Source organism: Eptesicus fuscus, chromosome 20 (genome assembly GCF_027574615.1).
Source record: "Eptesicus fuscus isolate TK198812 chromosome 20, DD_ASM_mEF_20220401, whole genome shotgun sequence".
In the NCBI taxonomy this organism is placed as follows: Eukaryota; Metazoa; Chordata; class Mammalia; order Chiroptera; family Vespertilionidae; genus Eptesicus; species Eptesicus fuscus.
In genome coordinates this window covers 16,835,371-16,855,033 of record NC_072492.1, presented here as the reverse complement: position 1 = coordinate 16,855,033, position 19,663 = coordinate 16,835,371, and the positions used below count along the sequence as shown (strand labels likewise).

General features: G+C 60.0%; 1 protein-coding gene and 1 non-coding gene across 2 annotated transcripts in view; both read left to right on the top strand.

Annotated features, from left to right (window-relative positions):
* The first annotated feature begins 324 nt into the window (after window positions 1-324).
* LOC114233854 (U1 spliceosomal RNA) lies at window positions 325-486 on the top strand. Its single transcript, XR_008554872.1, has one exon. It is a non-coding gene; the product is annotated as a U1 spliceosomal RNA (small nuclear RNA).
* An 8,767-nt stretch (window positions 487-9,253) lies between these two features.
* The window catches only part of DOC2B (double C2 domain beta), a 35,738-nt gene continuing 25,328 nt past the window's right edge, over window positions 9,254-19,663 (top strand). Inside the window, exons 1-2 of the mRNA XM_054709081.1 lie at window positions 9,254-9,626; window positions 17,804-17,883. Of these exons, the coding sequence (XP_054565056.1) occupies window positions 9,254-9,626; window positions 17,804-17,883 (453 nt within the window). The remainder of the gene's footprint in view (window positions 9,627-17,803; window positions 17,884-19,663) is intronic.

The following is a 19,663-nucleotide window of genomic DNA, read 5'->3' as shown; positions in this document are numbered from 1 at the left end:
ATGGCAGGAGGGGGGAGACCCCCCTCCCCGGCCCCTCCACCCCCAATGGGGAAGCACGGCCTGAGCCCTGCCCCACCTCCGTTACCATGTGACCTTGGACAGGTCAGGTCCCCTCTCTGGGCCCAGGTTTCTATGGTAACAGGTGCTGTGCTGTGGAAGGCCTGCCTCCCCCAGCTTCAGAACCTGGGAACACGGCGGACTCCGGCCCCACGCTTTCCGGGGGCGGGTCCTGGGAACCTCAAGGCGGACCCCACAGCTCCAGGGCCACAGAGAGGAAGCCTCCCCGCCAGGTCCTGCTGGGGAGACATTCAGGAGAAGGGTGATGAACTTACCTGGCAGGGGAGGCACCCCGGTCACAAAGGGGTTTTCCCGGGCGAGGCTCACCCATGGCCCTCCGGAGGTGCTGACCCCTGCGATCTCCCCAAATGCGGGAAACGCGGCGGCATCGTTTGTGGTCGTGGGGGACTGCGTTCGCGCTCTCCGCGGGGGGGAAAGAAGGGTGGTCAGCCCTGGGATGTGGCAGGCAGGTCAGAGGGGCAGCATAGGATGTGCCCCGGGGTCAGGGCAGGTGAGGGCAGCAGCAGAGGCACGGGCAGGTGTAGGGGTGTCTGGGCACCGGCTGCACGGTGAGAGGGGGGCTGCATGACCCAGAAGGCAGGGGAGCCCATGGGTCTGCAGCACCCAGAGGGCGTGTGAAGCTCAGCCTGGGCGTCCGTCAGACCCCCCCTCCTCCCCAGGTTTCAGGACTGCGGCTGAGGCCTTGGCTCTGGCCAGGCGCTGAGGACCTAGAGCTGGGGGCTCAGGGACCCAGCAGGGGGGCAGGGGAGGCAGGACACACCTCAGCCAGGTGCAACCCCCTCTCGTACCTGCAGAAGCTCTGCTCCGTCATCTTCCGCTTCAGTACGTGTGGCAAACCCATCCTGTCTGTCCGGGGCAGTTGGGGGAACAGTGGCTGTCACAGCCGGGTGACAGGGCTGAATACCTCAGGACCGGTGATGGCCAAGGGCGTGATTCTGGAGCCAGACCGCCTCCTTCTCGTTATGAAGCCTTGGGCAATTGACTTCACCTCATTTACTTCATAAACAATATTTTGTTGTAGCCCTGGCTGGTTGCTCAGTGGTTAGAGCATCGGCCCGTGGACTGAAGGGTTGTGGGTTCGACTCCCAATCAACGGTTCAATTCCCGGTCAAGGGCATGCAGGTTGCAGGTTCCCCAGCCCCAATAGGGGGGCATGCAGGAGGCAACCAAAGTGTCTCACATCAATGTTCCCCTCTCTCTCTCTCTCTCTCTCTCTCTCCCCCCCCCTTCCTCCCTCCCTTCCACTCTCACTAGAAATCAATGGAAAAAGTATCCTCGGGTGAGGATTAAATATATATTTGTTGTTGTTGTTGTAATAATTACATGTTTGCTTCTATGTGCAGTAGAGAAATGTGGCCAGCACATCGATCCGCAGTCTGGATATTATTGTTAGAACAAAGCTAACCTGAATATTAAAGCATTTCTTAAGTGAGGCGATTTTTGAAGAGAAACACTAAGTAAATAATAATGCAGGTCTCAGCCGAGAAGGTGGATCATGAGTGACAAGCTTGGGGAATGCCACTGGAGGGGCCTGCTCGGCTGTGCTTTGGGGCTTTCGCTGGGGCCCAAGGTGTTCAGACTGTCCCTCGGACCCGGGACTCCCAGAGGGCTGGGGCAGTGGAGACGCCTGGCCTAGCGGTGAGGCGGCCAGTTACAGCAGGAGAAAGTGCGTGACGTTCGGACCATGGACTAGGCGCCCCCTCTCCGATGTCTGAACGCCCCCCCCTGCCTGAGCTGCAGATGTGATTTAGGAAGAATAATTGGCATATATTAGTTCAGGTGTGTAACATAATGATTTGCTATTAGTATACATTGTGAGATGATCACTGTAATGAGTCTAGTTAACATCTGTCACCAGGAATGAGAACTTTTAAGATCTATTTGAATTACTATTTTTAACGGTGCAATTAAAATTTTATTTTCATTGTGGGATTTTTTTTTCTACTTTTAATTTTTTAAATTTTATTGATATTTTTAGAGAGAGAGGAAGGGAGAAGGAGGGAGAGGGAGAGGGAGAGTTCAATGTGAGAGCAATACATGGATCAGCTGCCTCCTGTATGCCACCCGTCCCGCCCCCCCCCGCCCCCCCCAACCCCGGGGATTGAACTCACAACCAGGCATGTGCCCTGACCAGAAATCGAAACGGCGACCTCTTGGTGCGTGGAACGATGCTCAGCCAGCTGAGCCACACCAGCCAGGACACAGTCACTGTATGGAATTCCTCTTTCTCAAAATCAATAAAAACTCATTCTTAAAGTTTATTTTTATTGTTGACAGCATTATAGATGTCCCCTATTCCCCCCACACACACTTCTCCCCTCCACCCAGCCCTCACCCAAGGCCTTCACCACACTATTGTCTGTGTCCATGAATGAAAACATTTATTTTTTAAAAAAGATAGTGATTGCCTCTGGGGAGAGCAGTGGATGGAAGAGGAATATTGGGGGATTTCAAATGCATTTGTGATGTTTTGTTTTAGTTGTTGTAAAATATAACACAAAATTTGCACCGTTTTAATCATTTTTAAGTACACAATTCAATGGCATTATTTACATTCATAATATTGTGCAACTGTCACCACTATTTCTTTCCAAAACCTTTTCTTCATCACCCCTAACAGAAACACTGTACTTGTTAAGCCATAACTCCCCTTCTCTCCTCCCCTTACCCAGCCCCTGTCAACCTCTGCTCTTTCTGCCTCTATAAGTTTGTCTACTCTGGGTATTTCATATAAGTAAAATAATACAATGTTTTGTACTTTTGTGTCTGTCTTATTTCACTTAATATGTCTTCAAGGTTCATCAGATAGTAGCATATATCAGAACGCCGTTCCTTTTCAGGGCTGAATGATATTCCACTGAATGGACGTACCACATTTGTTTCTCCACTTGGAGAACTTGGGTTGTTCCCTTTGGGCCATTGTGAATAATGCTGCAGTGAACATGGGTGTACCCGTACCGGAGTCCCTGCTTCCAGTTCTTTGGGGATATACTTAGGAATGGAGTTGCTGGATAACATGGTAATTCCAGGCTCAGCTTTTAGGGGAACATGTAATTTACTTTTTTAAGCTGGTTGGTGGGTATGGGCAGACCACATCATACCCTAGGCCTTTCTTTCTTTTCTTTTTTTGAATGACTGAAATATTTCATAAATTTAAAAAGCAAAATGAGTTAAAATTAGAAGCCACCATTTGCATTGTTAATACCTTCTGAATTGCATCAGTAATTCAAAGCTATTTAAGGGAACATCTGTGGCTGTTAGTCCTGGCTTTCAAAATTGCCAGTCAGAGCTCCTGCCCATTCCAACCCGTTCATAACACTGAGATGTGCACCCCAGTTCAGAAGACATGTGAACAAGACCCTGGGCCCCAGCGGTCTCCAGGCCTCCTCTGGGGTGAGGGCGGGGGGCACTGCCTCATCCATGCTGTCACCAAGGTCACAGGCTACACCTCCCGTCCTCCACCGGCTTATTTCCGAGCTCGCACCCAGCATTACCCCTCCCTGGCCTCTGGTTTCCAGGAAGAGGCAGCCTGATCCTGGGCTAAGCCCCTCCTGGCAGGTGAGCCTCTCTCCTCGGCCTCTTTTCAATCCGGCGGCTCCACCCACGGCCTGAGGAGTGGGAGAGAGCACAGGCCTTGCGCTCAGCCACAGACTGTGATTCCAGGGCTGCCTCACGTGGCCTGGGGCCAGGTCCCCCATGTCAATAGGCCTCAGTTTCCTCACTTGGAAAGCCAGAGGGGTAGAGGAGGGAGGGGGTCACAGGCCTGTGGTCTGCAGACCATTGGACAGGTATGGGGAGAAGATGAGCATCTCTCTTTTTCTTATTTTCTTTTAATAAAGGCAATTTTCTTCAATTTTTTAAAATATATTTTATTGATTTTTTACAGACAGGAAGGGAGAGGGAAAGGGATAGAGAGGTAGAAACATCGATGAGAGAGAAACATTGATTCAGCTGCCTCCTGCACACCCCCTACTGGGGATGTGCCCGCAACCAAGGTGCATGCCCTTGACCGGAATCGAACCTGGGACCCTTCAGTCCGTAGGCCGAGGCTCTATCCACTGAGCCAAACTGGTTAGGGCAATTTTCTTCAATTTTTTAAAAACTATTTTTTTTTATTATTGATTTCAGAAAGGAAGGGAGAGGGAGAGAGAGAGAGAAACATCAATGATGAGAGAGAATAATTGATCGGCTGCTTCCCGCACACCCCACACTGGGGATCGAGCTCACAACCCGGGCATGTGCCCCCACAGGGAATCAAACCATGACCTCCCGGTTCCTAGGTCAATGCTCAACCACTGAGCCACACCGGCTGGGCAAGATGAGCATCTCCTGGAGCCATTTAGCTCATCAGAGCCGCTCCAAGAGCAGTTGCCGTCTGCAGAATAGCATCACTGGGTAAGTGTGAACTTTCCCCCACTGCTAGGACTACTGCTAGTAAATGTACTGTGACGAGTGTAATGTCTTTATGAGAACGTGCGTAATAAATTATCAGAAAGAGCTGCATTTTTAATATCGCTTAATACATCAAGTTCGCCTCTCAGCTGCCATAGGCTACATTGCAAACGTTCACATCGCCTTGCTGACGTGGGCATCCCCCCCGCTTCCTGTGCCAAGCCACGGTCTGGGCCAGGGAAGAGGCAGCTATCAGCCAGAGTGGGCAGCTCCCATGTCCCTTCCTGATTTGCCCTTTGCCGTCGGAACCTAAAGGAAAACGGGGCCCCTACAGAATGCAGCCTGGGGCCCGTCACAGAGTAGGTGCTCAATACATATGTGTTTAAATTGGATCCATAAGAAATGAGGGGACAGGCGTCCCCCTCCATCAGCCACGGGCCCCGCCTTTGGGCTAGAAATGGCCGTTCATATAGAGAAGGTTCTATCGGCACAGCACGCCGAGAGCGGTGTGATCAGGGGAGGGTGGAAACTGGGGGGTACACTTTAGGCCAGGGCCAGGGAGGGCCCTTCCCTGCACAGCACGCAGACACCAGCCAGACGTGCCAGCCGAGGACAGCCAGCCGAGGGCAGGGTAAAGGTCATTTCCTCTCAAATGCCTGTCACTTACTGGAAGGAAGCGCTTTCACCGGTGGTTCTCAGCCAGGAAACAGGTCATAAAGCCCAAAGCGGCGCGGATCAGACTCCCCTCTGGGACTGTGCCAAAGCGCTCCAGACACCCCAGGTGCTGCGCCGTGAACGGTGTGGAGGCAGCAAACAGGTGAGAATCGCTGTGTTAAAGCATTAGCACCTTCTGGCCCAGCGGTTCTCATGAGAGTAATTGTGCATAAAGATAATCCAGGGGGGCACGATGAGGTGCACCGGAGCCTTCCTTCCAGAACCCACTTCTGCCTCATTGGAAAGAGCCTTGGTGTGTTGCTGGGAGCTCAGCAGCCTGTGAGAGAAGGAAGTGGGGGAGGGGGGGGTGCGAGGGCACAGCGTTCCTGAGGGCTCTGACCAAGGGCAGACTCTACTCACTTAGCTTTGCCAAGGGCCATTCCAAAACGCCGAGCTGCCCACCCCGCAGGGGGCCTAGAGGTGACGTGATGGATGGGGTCTGGACGTGTCCAGCTGCTTAAAGGTCCCACACACGCCAGCTGGTGCCCCAGCCTTGGCAAGCACCTCCGCTTCTCAATGCACTTTCCCCCTTCGTCCTCACCTGGTCCTGGCAGCAGGCAGGGAGAGGGCAGCCAGCCGCACTTCACTGGTGGGGAAACTGAGGCAGGCACAGGCCGGATGAGGGTGGTCTGCGCCGGGAAGGCAGGGGCAGGAGAGCTACCACTCCCTGATTGCCAGGCACTGGGCGATGCACTTTCTCTCCGTGCCCATCTCCAGGTCTCATGAGGTGGTCCGTGGCCTCCTCCGTCCCACAGGTGAGACTGAGGCCTAGGTTAAGGGACTTACCCAAGTCCGACCCAGCGGGAGGGAGGCACTGGCTTTTGAATCAAGTCTGCCTGGCTCCGCAGCCCACTCTTTCCAGAAACTGCACACCTGCCCAGCTAACGCCAACCCCACCCCTCCAGGGGCCCTCCCCCATCTCCGCAGGGCTCCGAGCTAGACAAGCTCAGACCTCAGAGTGGCTCTCGACTCCACCACCTGCCAGCCCCAGGGATCCTAGGGTCCCTGGCTCTGTGCGATGGAGTCTCAGTCCTCTACCCAACTTCTAGATCCTCCCAAAAGCCAGCACCTTCAGAGCCAAGAGCCGGTTCTTCCAAAAAGCCAACCCACAGGCGGCCAGGATGGAGCTCTCAGCCCTCTTCTGTCCCCACCCCGTGAACATGGGTAGAGCTTTGATGTCACAAAGAACACGGGGACAGGGGCCACAATAGCTGCGCTCCCATTCCCAGCCGCTTCACGCTCCGAAGCCTCGGTTTCTCCATCTGTAAGAAGATGACAACACGCTCTTATTCCCCCAGTGGAAGAATTACGGAATGATGGCTCCGTGTCTGCATCTTAATGCCCTGTGCCATTACATAATCGCTCCATGCTGCAGCCACCTCTGGCTCCGGAGGAGTCATTCTGTGCCTAGTGAAGGACTAATCCCCACAAGCATTCCTGGAAATGAGAAACCCATTGTGTTTGGCCTCCAGGCTCGCCTGTCCTTCCCCTGGCCTTTGACTCCTGCAAGGCTGGGTTTTTCTCCCATCAGGATCCCAGACTGTCCTCAGGCAGCCTCCGGCCGGTTCGTTCCCGCTGTGACCCCTGAGTACTCTCGGCCCTCCCTCTCTTCCCCTCTTCCTCCTCCTCGTTGTGGACTGTCCCCATCCGGGAAGCTAAAGGAGAAGGTGTGGGGAACAAAGTTTTACCCAGTCCTCCAGTTGTGCTCTGATCCCCGGAGCTCTGTCGGGGTGGGGAGGGAGAGACCAGAGAGGGGGAGTGGAAGCCTCACAAAGTCAGGGCAGCTGGATTCTACGCCACCTCTGCCACCAGCCAGCAGTCACCCTGGGCAAGCTACCCTCCTCACTGCGAAAAGGGAACAGTAAGCCCTGCCTACGTCATGGGGCAGTATGAGGAATCTACGGGATGACATCTTCATTCTTTTTTAAAAATATATTTCTTTTTATTGATTTCAGAGAGAAAGGGAGAGGGAGAGATAGAAACATCAATGATGAGAGAGAATCATCGATTGGCTGCCTCCTGCATGCCCCCACTGAGGATCGAGCCCACAACCTGGGCATGTGCCCTGACCAGGAATCGAACCGGTGACCTGTTGGTTCCTGGGTTGATGCTCCACCGCTGAGCCACACCCGGCTGGGCCTCTTCAAACATTCTCGACACAATACACAGTAGTTTTCAGTGATGGAGAGTGACCATCGCTACCCAATGCAGAACTTGCCATGAAACAACGTATGGTTCTCCATCCTTTCTCACCAGAGTCTCATCTCCCAAGGCAGTGGTCGGCAAACCCATTAGTCAACAGAGCCAAATATCAACAGTACAAAGACTGAAATTTCTTTTGAGAGCTGAAAACCGACGTCTGCGCATGGGCCACCAAGTTTCAATCGCACTGTACGTGCGCGCCCCACGTGGTATTTTGTGGAAGAGCCACACTCAAGGGGCCAAAGAGCCGCATGTGGCTCGCAAGCTGCAGTTTGCCGACCACTGTCCCAAGGGAAGGGAGAAGAGAAAGCAACCCTGTTGAGCACCTCTTATCTGTCACACTCGGTGATAGATGGGCTATGAGATTTGAATTAGCCCCATTTCACAGATGAGGAAACTGAGGTCCAGAGAGATCAAATGATCTGCCAGAACGATGCAGCTGGAGGTGATGAAGACAAGGCCTCCTCTCCTTTCTCTCTGCTCCCCACCCCTCCACGGGGGTTATGGTGGAGCGGGGGGCACAGGCTTGCGGCCCCTCATTCAGACTCAAGGAAAGGACCCAGCCAAGAAGATAGTGTTTCTGATTTGTCGCTAGAAACCAGGGAGTCAACTCCGTCCATGCCCAGGGCTTTCCCGGGACACACCTGTATGAGCAGCAGCCATTCCCCGACAGAGCTCTGTTCCCGGAAAGCAGGTCAGCAGCCAGGGCTGGGCCGTCTGGGATTTGTTTAGTTATCTGACCCTGTGAGGCCCCGGTGATGAGCAGGCCACACCCTGCCTCATCATGTCCACCTCTGCCTCATCCATCGCTCCATGGGAAGGGCTCTCTGACCGGCCCTCCTGACCACAGTCGGAGATCAAGGTTCTCCCCGGCCTGTTCCCAGGGGTCCCTTTAACTACTCACTGGTTAATCAAGGAGCTAAGTTGAGTTTACAGGATGTCCATATGCGGCCCGAGAGGAAGTGTGAACAGACTGTGCCAGCAATGACCTTGGCGAGCGGAGGATGTACATGCCCGGCTAGTGTGTGAGCGGTGTGTGCCCACATTCCTAGGAGTGCGGTGTGTATCCCACTAGATGTGGGGGGCGGAGGGGAATGTCTGTGCAGAATCCTTCATCACTTCTAAGGTGTGTTTGTGTGCCCTGGCAGGTGTGCTTGGAGGCGTGGAGGACTGTGCCCAGCCCCCTGACTACCTCTGTGCCCATGTGTTGGTGTGTTATGTTAGAGGTGTACTCAACCAACTCTGTGTGGACACGTATGTTTGCGTGTGTGTCCTGCAGAGATAGGAGCTCGTGGACACTCCCGCCAAGTGTCCACCCACGTTTGTGCGTTTGGAATGCCCTTGCACAGCTGCGTGTGCCCGATGAGAGGGACCGGGACCCAGCCAGGGCTGGCACGGGCGGGAACGGGCGGGTGTGCGTCCTGCGTGTCCCTGCTCAGCTCCCCGCTGGTCCTGCGACCGCGCGTGAGTGGAAGGCTCCCAGGTGGCCCTGCCCTCCCGTGTGTGCGCGCGCGGGGTCCCGGGCCGGCGTGCGCGCGGGGTGAGCGCTAGTGAGTGCGGCGCTCGGCTCGCTCGGCTCCGGCTCCTCCGGCTCCGGCTCCGGCTCCGCGCCGCCCGCGCAGCCCGCACACTCGCCCTGCTTGGCTGCCGCCCGGTGACGCGGCTGGGCCCGCCCCCTGCCTGCTGGCCCCCGGCACTCACTCGCGCCCGCCGCCGCCGAGCAGGTAGCCGCCGCGTCAGGGCCGTCCCGGGGGCGCCGCCGGCGCTGCCCACACCCGCGCCGCGCTCCGCCGGCTTCCGAGCCGCCCCCGGCCGGGGCTGCGCCAGACCAGGCCGGGCCGCGCCCGGGCGGGACCGCGCTGCCTGCATGACCCTCCGGCGGCGCGGGGAGAAGGCGACCATCAGCATCCAGGAGCATATGGCCATCGACGTGTGCCCCGGCCCCATCCGGCCCATCAAGCAGATCTCCGACTACTTCCCCCGCTTCCCGCGGGGCCTGCCCCCGGACGCGGGGCCCCGAGCCGCGGCGCCCCCGGACGCCCCCGCGCGCCCGGCCGCGACTGGCGCCGGCCGCAGCAGCCCCTCCGACGGCGCCCGCGACGACGAGGAGGACGTGGACCAGCTCTTCGGAGCCTACGGCGCCAGCCCGGGCCCCGGCCCCGGCCCCGGCCCCGCGCGGCCGCCCGCCAAGCCGCCCGAGGAGGAGCCGGACGCCGACGGCTACGAGTCCGACGACTGCAGTAAGTTTCCAACTCGCCGCCTTCGCGCCCGCGCCCGCGGCTCCTCTTCCCACGCGCTCCCGACCTCGTGGGCCCTCGGACCGCCCGCGGTCCCCGCGCCCGCGGCGTGCCTCCCCCGCTGGGGCTCGGCCCGTCGCCCGGTCCTCGCGCGCCCTGCCGACCCAGCCCCGAACCCGAGGGGTGAGAAGTTTGGGGGCGCCCCCTGGGGGTGTCCCATTTCCGAGGCCCGGCTCCCCGGAGCCCGCGCCGCACCCCGTCTCGGCGGGAGCTCGGGCGCGGGCGGCGGCTTTTGTTCCCGGGAAGGGCGGAGCTGCGCCCTGGGAGACACCAGTTGCTGCCGCCTGCGCGGTAGCTGTGTGCCGGGAGCCTGCTGCGGGCCGGCTCGGGGCCGAGGGTGGGACCGGAGCAGCGGGAGGAGGGGGCCCGGGCCCGGGCCGGCCTCCGGGTGGGCCCGGCGCGGCGGCTGTGCTGGCGCGCGGGCCGAGGACCGCGGACTGCGGGGCTGCTTGTCCTTTGGAAAAACCTTGGCGGCTCCTCCCCCGGTGCGTGGACCCCCGCCGCGGCGCTCGCAGGGCCGCCGGCCTGCGCCCACCTGTTACGCCCGCTTCCCCGCCCCCCGCCCCGCCGGCCAGGAAGGCCCCCCCCCTCCCCCCCAGCCCGCGCCTCCTTCTCCCGGGTCTGAGCCCCGAGCCCCGAGCCCCAGCGAGTAGGCGAGCACCCGGGTCCCCGGGGCCGAGGCCGGCGGCGGGCGCTTCTGGCGCCTTTCGCGTCTCTGAGGGTGCCGCCCCGCCCGACCGGACCGCAGGGGACACGGCGGCTGAGGAGGTCGCTACCCGGCGCTCAGTGGGTTTGAGCCGGAGGGAGTGGGGAGCGGGGAGCGCTGTTTGCAAGGCCCCCAGCCCGGCTGTAGCCCAGCCACGTCATCCTCAGCCCTGGGAAACCGGCGTCAAACGCCAGCCGTGCCCAGGATGTGGACCTTGTGGAGCGAGGGCCAAGGCCCACCGGGCCCCATCCCCCCCCGCGCAGCGCAGCGAGGTTGGCTGCGCCTGGCTCGGGTGCTCACTGGGGCCTCGGGCTGGGGGGGTCTGGCGTGCCCTCCAGCATCAAATGTGCCTCTGACGCCGATGGTGGGGGATATCAGCCCTACGGGGTGGGAGGGGAGGGGGAGGGGCGGCGGTCTCCCATCGCCCTACCGAGGAGGCCCAGTGGAGTGAGCCCAGAAGCCCATCAGCTGAGGCGGGTCAGAGCCCAGGCCTGAGTGGGAAAACTGCCTTCCATGCACTTTCCCTGGGCCTGGACCACAGCCCTGCAGCCTGAGGCTGGCGTATTGAGGCCTGCCCCCCCCCCCCCACTACCCGCATCAGAGGGGAGCAGTCCTCTCCCCCCACTTCTCTGCCAGCTGGGGAAATGGAATTGGGAGAGTTTATTGGCCTCAGGGCTGTGCCTGGATCTTCCCCACCCCCAGTTCCTGGCGCCCTGGGCAAAGCCTGCCCGCACCCCCTCACTTGCTGTGCCTCTAGGCGGTCCCTCACTGGGACCCAAGTCCCCCCTTTGGATGTGCTGAATGCAAAGTCGCCTGGGGAAGAAGCGATGGGGAGCTTGTTCTGTTTGCAGCATCTTTCCTTCCACTCCAAGGGAGGGGGCGGGGCAGGCGGGGCTTCTGCCCGAGCTTCAGGCAGCCCTCCAAGTGCCACAGGGGTCCTCCGGGTGACATGCAACGGAGGTGAGAAACGTGGAGTTTCGTTCGCTGTCCCTGAACCCACAGGCGAGGAGGGGACCAGGAAATTCCAAACTCAGGCCAGCCGCCACGTCTCCAGTCCATCGGCTCCGCACTCCTCAGAGCACGGTCCTCGCAGCAGAGGGGCGGCAAGGGCTGGGGCCTGGGCCCAGAGCTCCCGCCCGTGTGTCCTCGCGGAGACAGACTCACTCGGGGTCCGCGGTCCGAGGCAGCCCTGGACACCGCCTTGCCAGCCTGGACCGTGACCTGGCCACACCCCTGTCGCCAGGGCACTCTGCTGGAGAGAGCTAGGGAGGAGGGAATGTGGCTGAGCCCGGGCCCGCGTGGGCCCTTCATCCCCTTCCAGGGACAGCCCACCATCGGTGGCCGAGCAGACATCCCGGGCACGGGAACACGGAAATCTTGGCTCCTGTCCGCTGCCGAGGGACCGAGGTCCGGGGCAGGCTTGCCCTCCACCCAGTCCCCCAGGCCACCGTCGCCGCTTGGCTCTGACGGCCAGATCCCTGGGATAAGCCTAAATGATTCAAGCCAGATGGTTCCTTACAGCTTTAGCCAGGGTTATGCTATTTGCTGCCCTAATTATTGGATTAGCTCTCTTCTAACAAAAAGAAATTAGGGCGGTTGGTCTGTTGTCCAAGGCCAAGAGGGAAACGCGGTGTATCTATTCGGCCTTTTCTTCCTTCCCTTTAAAGCTCATCCTCTACACGTCACCTCAGGGCCCAGGCACCACGTGGACACGTTCCAAACCGATCTCACAGAGGAGTGTTGCTGGGGAGAAAAGGCAGTGAGTGTTGGAGGTGGAGGTGCCCTCTCCCCAGTGGCCCACAGTGAGCCTACCTGCGCTGGACTCTGAGGCCTGCTGCCCTCCAGACGGGCCCTCTGGCCCACCCTCCTTATGTACCTCTTCCCTGCCTCCCCGCTCCCCACCCGTGGAGACCCGGCCCATTCTTCAAAACTGTAACGACTCGGAGGCTCTGGGTTGCGAGTAACAGAAAACTCCAATGTGTTCAACGCTGAGGACTGTTGAGGTTGGTGGCGCCGGGTACCTGTACCCAGCAACTCATCAGCAACAGCAGGAGTGTGGTTCTGTCTGTCTGTCCACGAGGCCACGCTCATGTCCTCTCAGGCCGACCTCCCTCACGGCCCCAGGTGGCTGCTGCCGATCCAACCATCACAGGTAGTAATAGGACCCTGCCTCTTTAAAAATATATGTATTTTTATTGATTTCAGAGAGGAAAGGAGAGGGAGAGAGAGATAGAAACATCAGTGATGAGAGAGCACATGGGTCGGCTGCCACCTGCACTGCACACCCCACACTGGGGATCGAGCCCGCAATCCAGGCATGTGCTCCGATCAGGAATCAAACCGCGACCTCCGGTTCATAGGTCGATGCTCAACCACTGAGCCACGCCGGCCGGGCAGGACCCTAACTTGGATAAGGGTCCGTGTCCGCTCCCACGTCTCAGTTTAAGAGTGAGGAAATCTCTCCCAGGGTCCTCAGGAGACCTGTGTTTCTGCCTCGCTGGCCAGGATTGCATCACGTGCCCGTGGTTACGCCTGCCGTGCCGGATTCCGCCGGGCTGGGCAGGACTGGTGCCATGCAGGCCTGGAGCAAGAAAGGAGTCGGGAATCGCCGTTAGGCCGGCCCCGAGGGCCCTCCGCCGGGGCCACTGCCTGGGCCCACCAGCCGTGATTCCCTTCCTTTGGGCCAGTCATGTTCTGCCCGGACCGTACGCTTATGCACCCAACATCTCCAGGCCAACTCTGTGTCAGGCACTGTGCTGGGCATGGCGACTCAAGGATGACGGAGACACAGGTCTGTCATCAGGGCGTTGATGGAACTCCAAAGGCACAAAGAGCCCCGCAGTGGGGACAGGAAGGCAGGAACCCAGTGCCGAGCACTGGCTTGCAGAGTTCACCACAAGGAAGACTCCACTCAGAGGCTGAAGGGAGGGAGGAAGCAGAGGGTGGAGTGGAGGGAGGAAGGGCGGTGCTCCCGGTAGAGGGACGGCCCAGCACGGAGGGGGGGGAGGTGTAGGTGTAGGGAACAGCCCAGCGGGGGCAGAGCAGTAGGTTAAGGGGCTGGATTTAGGGGGAAAGATGAACGATGAGGCCGAAGCCATCACGTCTCAGAGGAGCCGAGGGCTTGAATGCCACACTGAGGAGGGTGAGATGAGTCCAGGGGGCAGCGGAGAACTGGAGCAGCGTAAAGCAGGGGCACGAGCAGATGTGTAACAGCCCCGCCCTCTGCCTCTGAGCTCCTGGGGGCCGGATGTATGGCTCCTGCTTCTTTGTCCCCTTGCAGTGCCCGGCTCAGCGCGTCAGTTTCTCCAACGACAAAATGCTTTCAGTTCAGGCTTGATCATGTTTGTGGCTCTTGCCACAGGTTTTTAAAACTTTTTGAGAGGCTGACATTTTTCTTAAAAAAAAAAAAAAAAACAGGGCCGATTTCCTATGCCCAAGGGTGTCCGGGTGAGGAAAGTCCAAGTGCAAACCAAGGTCAAAATGATGCCGTTGGTCTCCGTCGGCAGAGCAGAGGGACCTTCAGCCTTAGAGGAACCGACAGGGGCTTGAGCTTGCCTGTCTCTGAATTAGCCCCATTAAAGCTCTATAATTACCAACAAGCGGCTGACGACTCTCCAAGGCCCATTAGTGACCAACCCTCATTATTTCTCCAAGGATGTATGTATACTTTAGCCAAGACGTGTGATTTGAGTGACTCAAGGGCAAGACCCCATGGCTCACGCAGACCGGCACCTTCACCTGCCCTGAGGGCCCTCCTCACCCGCACCACCAGCCCGGGTGCACTTCCGACTCCGGGGCCCCTGTGCAGGGCACGGCCAGGCCCTGCCCGGTCCCCAGGAGCAGCTCTGCTTCCCTCTGTCTTCCCCAGGGCATCCTCCTGAGGTGTCCGCGAAGCTGAGTGGCAGACAAAACATTTCAGAAGCCGAGGGCTGCCAGGCAGGAACTATCAGGATGGGAATGAAGAGGCCTGGATTCTTCGTCCCGCTCTGCTGTGCCACCCTGAGCTGGTCACCTCCCCTCTCTGAGCCTCGCTTCTCTGAAGGGGAAATGAAGACTTTGGACTGTAAACTCCCTGAGAGAGCTCCCATCACTGGCAAGTCTCTAAAAACGGTGACTGGGCTTCTATTTATAAACCGTTATTTCTTGCAAAACTCACATCGGAGTTCAAAGAAATTCGTCAACCTCGCCCTGGGGCGACACTTAGACGCGTCGTTCCTTCCGGGAAAGTGATAACAGGTGTGCGTTCCCCTGAGCGGCCTGGGCCGCCTCAGCCGGGGATGTCTGGGGACCCAGGGGAAGGGGCTCCTCTCTCCTGGGGCTGGTCCCCGGTGGCAGGCAGGTGGCCCCTCCACCTCCCTGGCTTGTCTTCTCTGGGACTGGGAAACCTCAGGGGCCATGGGGTGTGCGTGTTCACATGCGGGCATCGCACCAAAGAGCAGCGGGGGAGGGAGTTGGTTTGAAGGGGCCGGCCATGTGGATGGAACATCTGCTCTTTGCTGGTGTCCCAGGCGTGGCCAAGGCATGGTCCCTGCTCTCGGGAGGCTCGTGGCTGGGGTCAGCTCACCGCGGCTAGGCCTGAACTGAACAGCAGAAGGACCAGGTGCCGTGCGAAGCCAACAGCTTCGGAGAACATCATGACAGAAGCGTGGGCCTGGAGAACGTTGGGCCCGTGGCTGTGGGACGGTGGTCGCTGTTAGAGGCGTGGGGATGTGTGCCTCGCGTACCGCACCCGCCCCCGGCCCCCTCACAGGGAGCTAGGAGTGCAGGCAGCCCGAGGCCAGGCACAGTCAGCCTTAAAGCAACACAGCCGACTCAGGAACAAGCCCCTGAGGCTCCTCTCCAGACTCTCAGTGTGGACACAGTTCTAACAAGCATTCTCACCTGGCTTCCTAGGCCACGCCAGCGGTCGGCAAACTCCTTAGTCAACAGAGCCAAATATGAACAGCACAACGATTGAAATTTCTTTTGAGAGCCAAATTTTTTAAACTTAAACTTCTTCTAACACCACTTCTTCAAAATAGACTCTCCCAGGCCGTGGTATTTTGTGGAAGAGCCACACTCAAGGGGCCAAAGAGCCGCATGTGGCTCGCGAGCCGCAGTTTGCCGACCACGGGAAGTAGCTATGGAATAGGAGGGAGCCGTGCTAGCAGGTGTGCGTCCTTGAACAGGAGTTTGAAGCCCGGGGCACAGCCGGTGCAGGAAAAGGAGGGAAACCTCAAAAAGAGTGGCCGCCCGGGGTCACATGGTGGAGGAATCGTCTCCCCTCCCCCCCCACCCCCGCCTCCCGTGTCTGTGCAGTGACGGTGACACAGAGCAGTCACTGTCGTCACAGCAATGACTCGGGTTGTTCAGGAAAGTGTGAGTGACCAGTGGCGTCTTCCACACGCGCCGCGCCGGGCCGGGGAGGGGAGTGATCCAGTTTGGAACGAGTTCATTCCAGAAGCTGTCTCAGCGGGGCAAGTACAGTTTTCTAGAAAAGTCACCGGAACGGCTCTGCTCGTCTATAATTATCTGCTGAGCGCTCTGCGTCCCAGGTGTGTTTTAAAGCACGATGCTGGGAGGTGGATCTTATGGCGTCGCCATCTTGTGGAGGAAACTGAGGCAGAGAGAGGCCAGATACGCTGCCAGAGGCCACACAGTAAGGAAGTGCAGAGGCGGGATTTGAACCCAGGGCCATGTGCCCTCCAGGCGAGAACGGAGATGCTGAGCGGGGAGCCCGATCCTGGGTTAGGACCTACAGAGCAGGACACGCCTGCCGCGGTGCCATCACCTCAGAACAAAGGGCAGCCCCACGTACACAGGCCTTATTTTGCCCATTTCTCTGCAGCCCCAACTCTTTGCCAGGGCCCAGTCAGCGTGGCTCAGTGGTTGAGCATCGACCTATGAACCAGGAGGTCACGGTTCGATGGTTCGATTCCCGGTCAGGGCCCATGCCCGGGTTGTGGGCTCGATCCCCAGTAGGGGGTGTGCAGGAGGCAGCCGATCAGTGATCCTCTCTCATCATTGATTTTTCTATCACTCTCTCCCTCTCCCTTCCTCTCTGAAATCAATTTTTTTAAAAATAACTCTGCCAGGCCTGGGCCCCTGTGTGAGCCCAGGGATCCGCGGGCGGTATGGCCCCTGTGACATCTACTCAGCTCTGCCGTGGTTATAGCGAGCAGGTGTCTGTGGTTCAGGTTTAAACGGGTGGGCGTGGCCGGACGTGGCCAGTGGGCCATAGTTGGATCTAGCCCCGTGTTGGGTGCCCTGACCTCCCCCAGCACCACTCCAGCCACTCAGCCCCCAGCGCTCTGGCTGGCTGGTGGTGGGAATGCCCCTCTCCCAGCCCCACAGAAGCATCCCCTCCTCCAGGAAGCATTCCCTGATAGCCACAATCCACATCAAGATCAGGCATCGCCCATCCCTCTTGGCCCACCCGACTCTGTTACGACACACTCTTTTCATCTGTTCCTCCCGTCCAGCCGTACTTCCCTAGGGGTGGGAACCATGCCTTAGTGTCTTCATCCCGAGAGTGTGCATATTGCATAGACACCTTGGCAAGGAATGAAGGAATGAATGAGTGAATGAGATGCCAGTTGGCCAGCCCAGCAGGCTTCGAGCAGGATCTGGGCTTCTAAAGACACCCCACGAATGTGCGCTCTGCGGCCCAGAGGCTCGCCCCAAGGTCTGCCCCCACCGCGGCTCTCACCCTCGTGCTGGGAGCCGCGTCGACGTGGGAGGCCACAGCTGCCATGATTGCCCCCGAGCGTGGCAGCTGCACCCGATGACTGCTGCATTCTCTGCCCAGCCCTTGGGAATCGCCCGCTGCCTCATGGGCTCCGTGGTAACAGCGTGAGGGCGCAGCTGGCTCCTCAACGCCTGCCCAGGCCCCCAAGGGCCCGGAGGCCAGGGAGCTGCCCCCTGAGTGTTGCTGGGAGGTGGGTGAGGAGATCAGACAGTCAGCCTGCCCGGCCTGCAGCCGCACAGAGCCTGGCCTCCCGCCCGCTCACGTCGTCCTTGTGATGTTTAACGGGAGAGGGAAACTGAGGCTGGAGCCCAGATTGTCAGTTGCTCAAGGAGGGCAGGAACCCCTTCAGCTGAGCGCCCAGTACGTGTGGGTGCCACACGGGACCAGCCACGGGCTAGACGCCACAGCGCGGAGTTTAGGGGCCTGGGCTGTGCAGCTGGCCGCCGGGGTTTGACTCGGGGGCCTCTGTTCACAATGACGGGGTGGTTGACCTAGCCTCTCGGAGCCTCAGCCCCTCATCTAGAAGGTGGGGAGACGATCGCTCACTTCCCGGGCAGGCGTGGGGGGACTGGGAAGCTGGTGGAGGGGTGGCGTGCAGTAGGTGCCCAGTTGGCGGCCGTCCCTGTGGGCACCGGCACCTTGTGGGTCCCACGGAGGTGGGTGACCTGAGCCCCCCTCTGTCCGCAGCCGCCCTGGGCACGCTGGACTTCAGCCTCCTGTACGACCAGGAGAACAACGCCCTGCACTGCACCATCAGCAAGGCCAAGGTAGGCCGCGGCTCGCCGCCCCAGGCCCGGCTCCTAGGGGAGGGGCTGAGGCGGAAGGCCATCCTCCCGTTTCCTGTTTCCTGTCGGGCCTGGGAGCAGGGCAGGGAGGGAATGTTTGCCTAAATCGTCTCAGCTGCCCTTAGAAGCCCTGCAGAGGGAGGCGTTTGGGGAGAGGATGCGAGGGTGGAGACCTGGGCGGGGCTTCCAGGGCACAGAGGCCCCTAAGCTGGGAGGGGGCTGTTGGGAGCAGGAAGGTGCCACTCTGGGCACTGAGACCACGCCAGGCGCCAGGCGGGGGATTCATGTCTTAGCGTCCGCGCCTGACCCTGTTCTCTGGGTTGGGGCCGTGGGTGGGCCTGCCCTGGGGCCTGGCTAGCGTCAGCTGTGTTCTCAGCCACGCTGTTCCCTTCACCCCCCACACGTCGCTCCCTCGGGGAGGAAGGTGCCAGCGCTGATGTTCTCTCGCAAGGTAAGGGCGGTGGCGCAGCTGGTAGAGCCTCCAGTAGAGCCGTGGGAGGGCCTGGCTCAGAGCAAGACGCTGCCTGGGCCCAGGCCCCACCCCTACCCCCACCCTGCCAGCCTCTCTGCCCGCCCTCCCGCTCTGCCGTGGCTCTGCCCACCCGGAGGGACAGGCTGCCTGCTCCTGCCCCCGCCGTGCCCCACCCGCCTCGGGCCACCACGCTGGCCTGCCGTGGCAGCGGTGAGTATCGTCCACTCCGGGCCCGGCCCTCGTTGGGCCCCTGGAGGCCAGCTCGCTCCATCCTGAGCCCGTCCTCTGGGGGCTGCGCGGGCAGTGATGCGTGCAGGCCCAGCCTCCCGTGGCCGGGGCTCCAGACCTGCCCCTGGTACAGAAGCTGGTGACCCCAGCTGTGCCGAGGTGGAGGGCAGACGGCGAAGTTCGAACGGATCCCGCCCTCTCCCTCCACCTGCTTTATGCAGGTGCCCAGAGACCCCGGGCCCTCCCGCACGGCGTGCCCCATCTTCCCGGCCTGGCCCAGCGCGGCTGTGCAGGTGTGGTGGGGTACGGACGTGTGTGCACAGGTCTCTGGGCACCTTGTGTGCACACATATGTGTGTGTGCGTTTAGGAGTGTGTCACGCAAGGCATTTGAGGTGGGGGATGGGAGGACCCTGAGCCACGGCAGCTCCCTGGTCTGCAGGTCATTCCCCTGCTTAGACCCAGGTCTGCAGGGCAGGGGGCGTCGCAGGGATGGGAGGAGCTGCGGCTCTGGGTTGTGGTTTGGGGAGGAGGCTGAGGCAGGGCTGACAGGCAGAGCCCCTCAGGGGACTCTGGGAAGAGGCCAGACGTCCTGGCCTGGACCCTAGTTTGGCCACCTTCCCCCTGAGGAAGCACGGCAGCCTCAGTTTGCTCATCTGTAAGACAGGGTTAATCATCCCCACCTGCGTGGTGGGTGAGCCGTACATGATTAGGTCCTCGGTACCTAGTGCCGTCCTGGGGGTGGTGCCGGGGGAGGCCCCCACCCACCTGCATGGACACCTGGGCCTCAGACCCACAGAGGAGCTAAGAACACTGACGGACCACAGCCTGGCGCTGCCTGGGAGCAGGCCAGAGGCTGGGAGAGGCCTTGGCTTTGAAGGGCCGCCTGGTTGCCATGGTGCACACAGGGCCTCAGAGCCAGCCTCGCCCAGAGCTGGCCCGCGGGGCAGGGCAGAGCACAGCTACCCCACCCCGCCCTCAACCCTCCTCTGGCTTCTCCCCGAGGAATGGGGGGAGCTAGCATGTAGGGAAAGGGGAGCAGCCCCCTGCTGTCCAGGCCCACG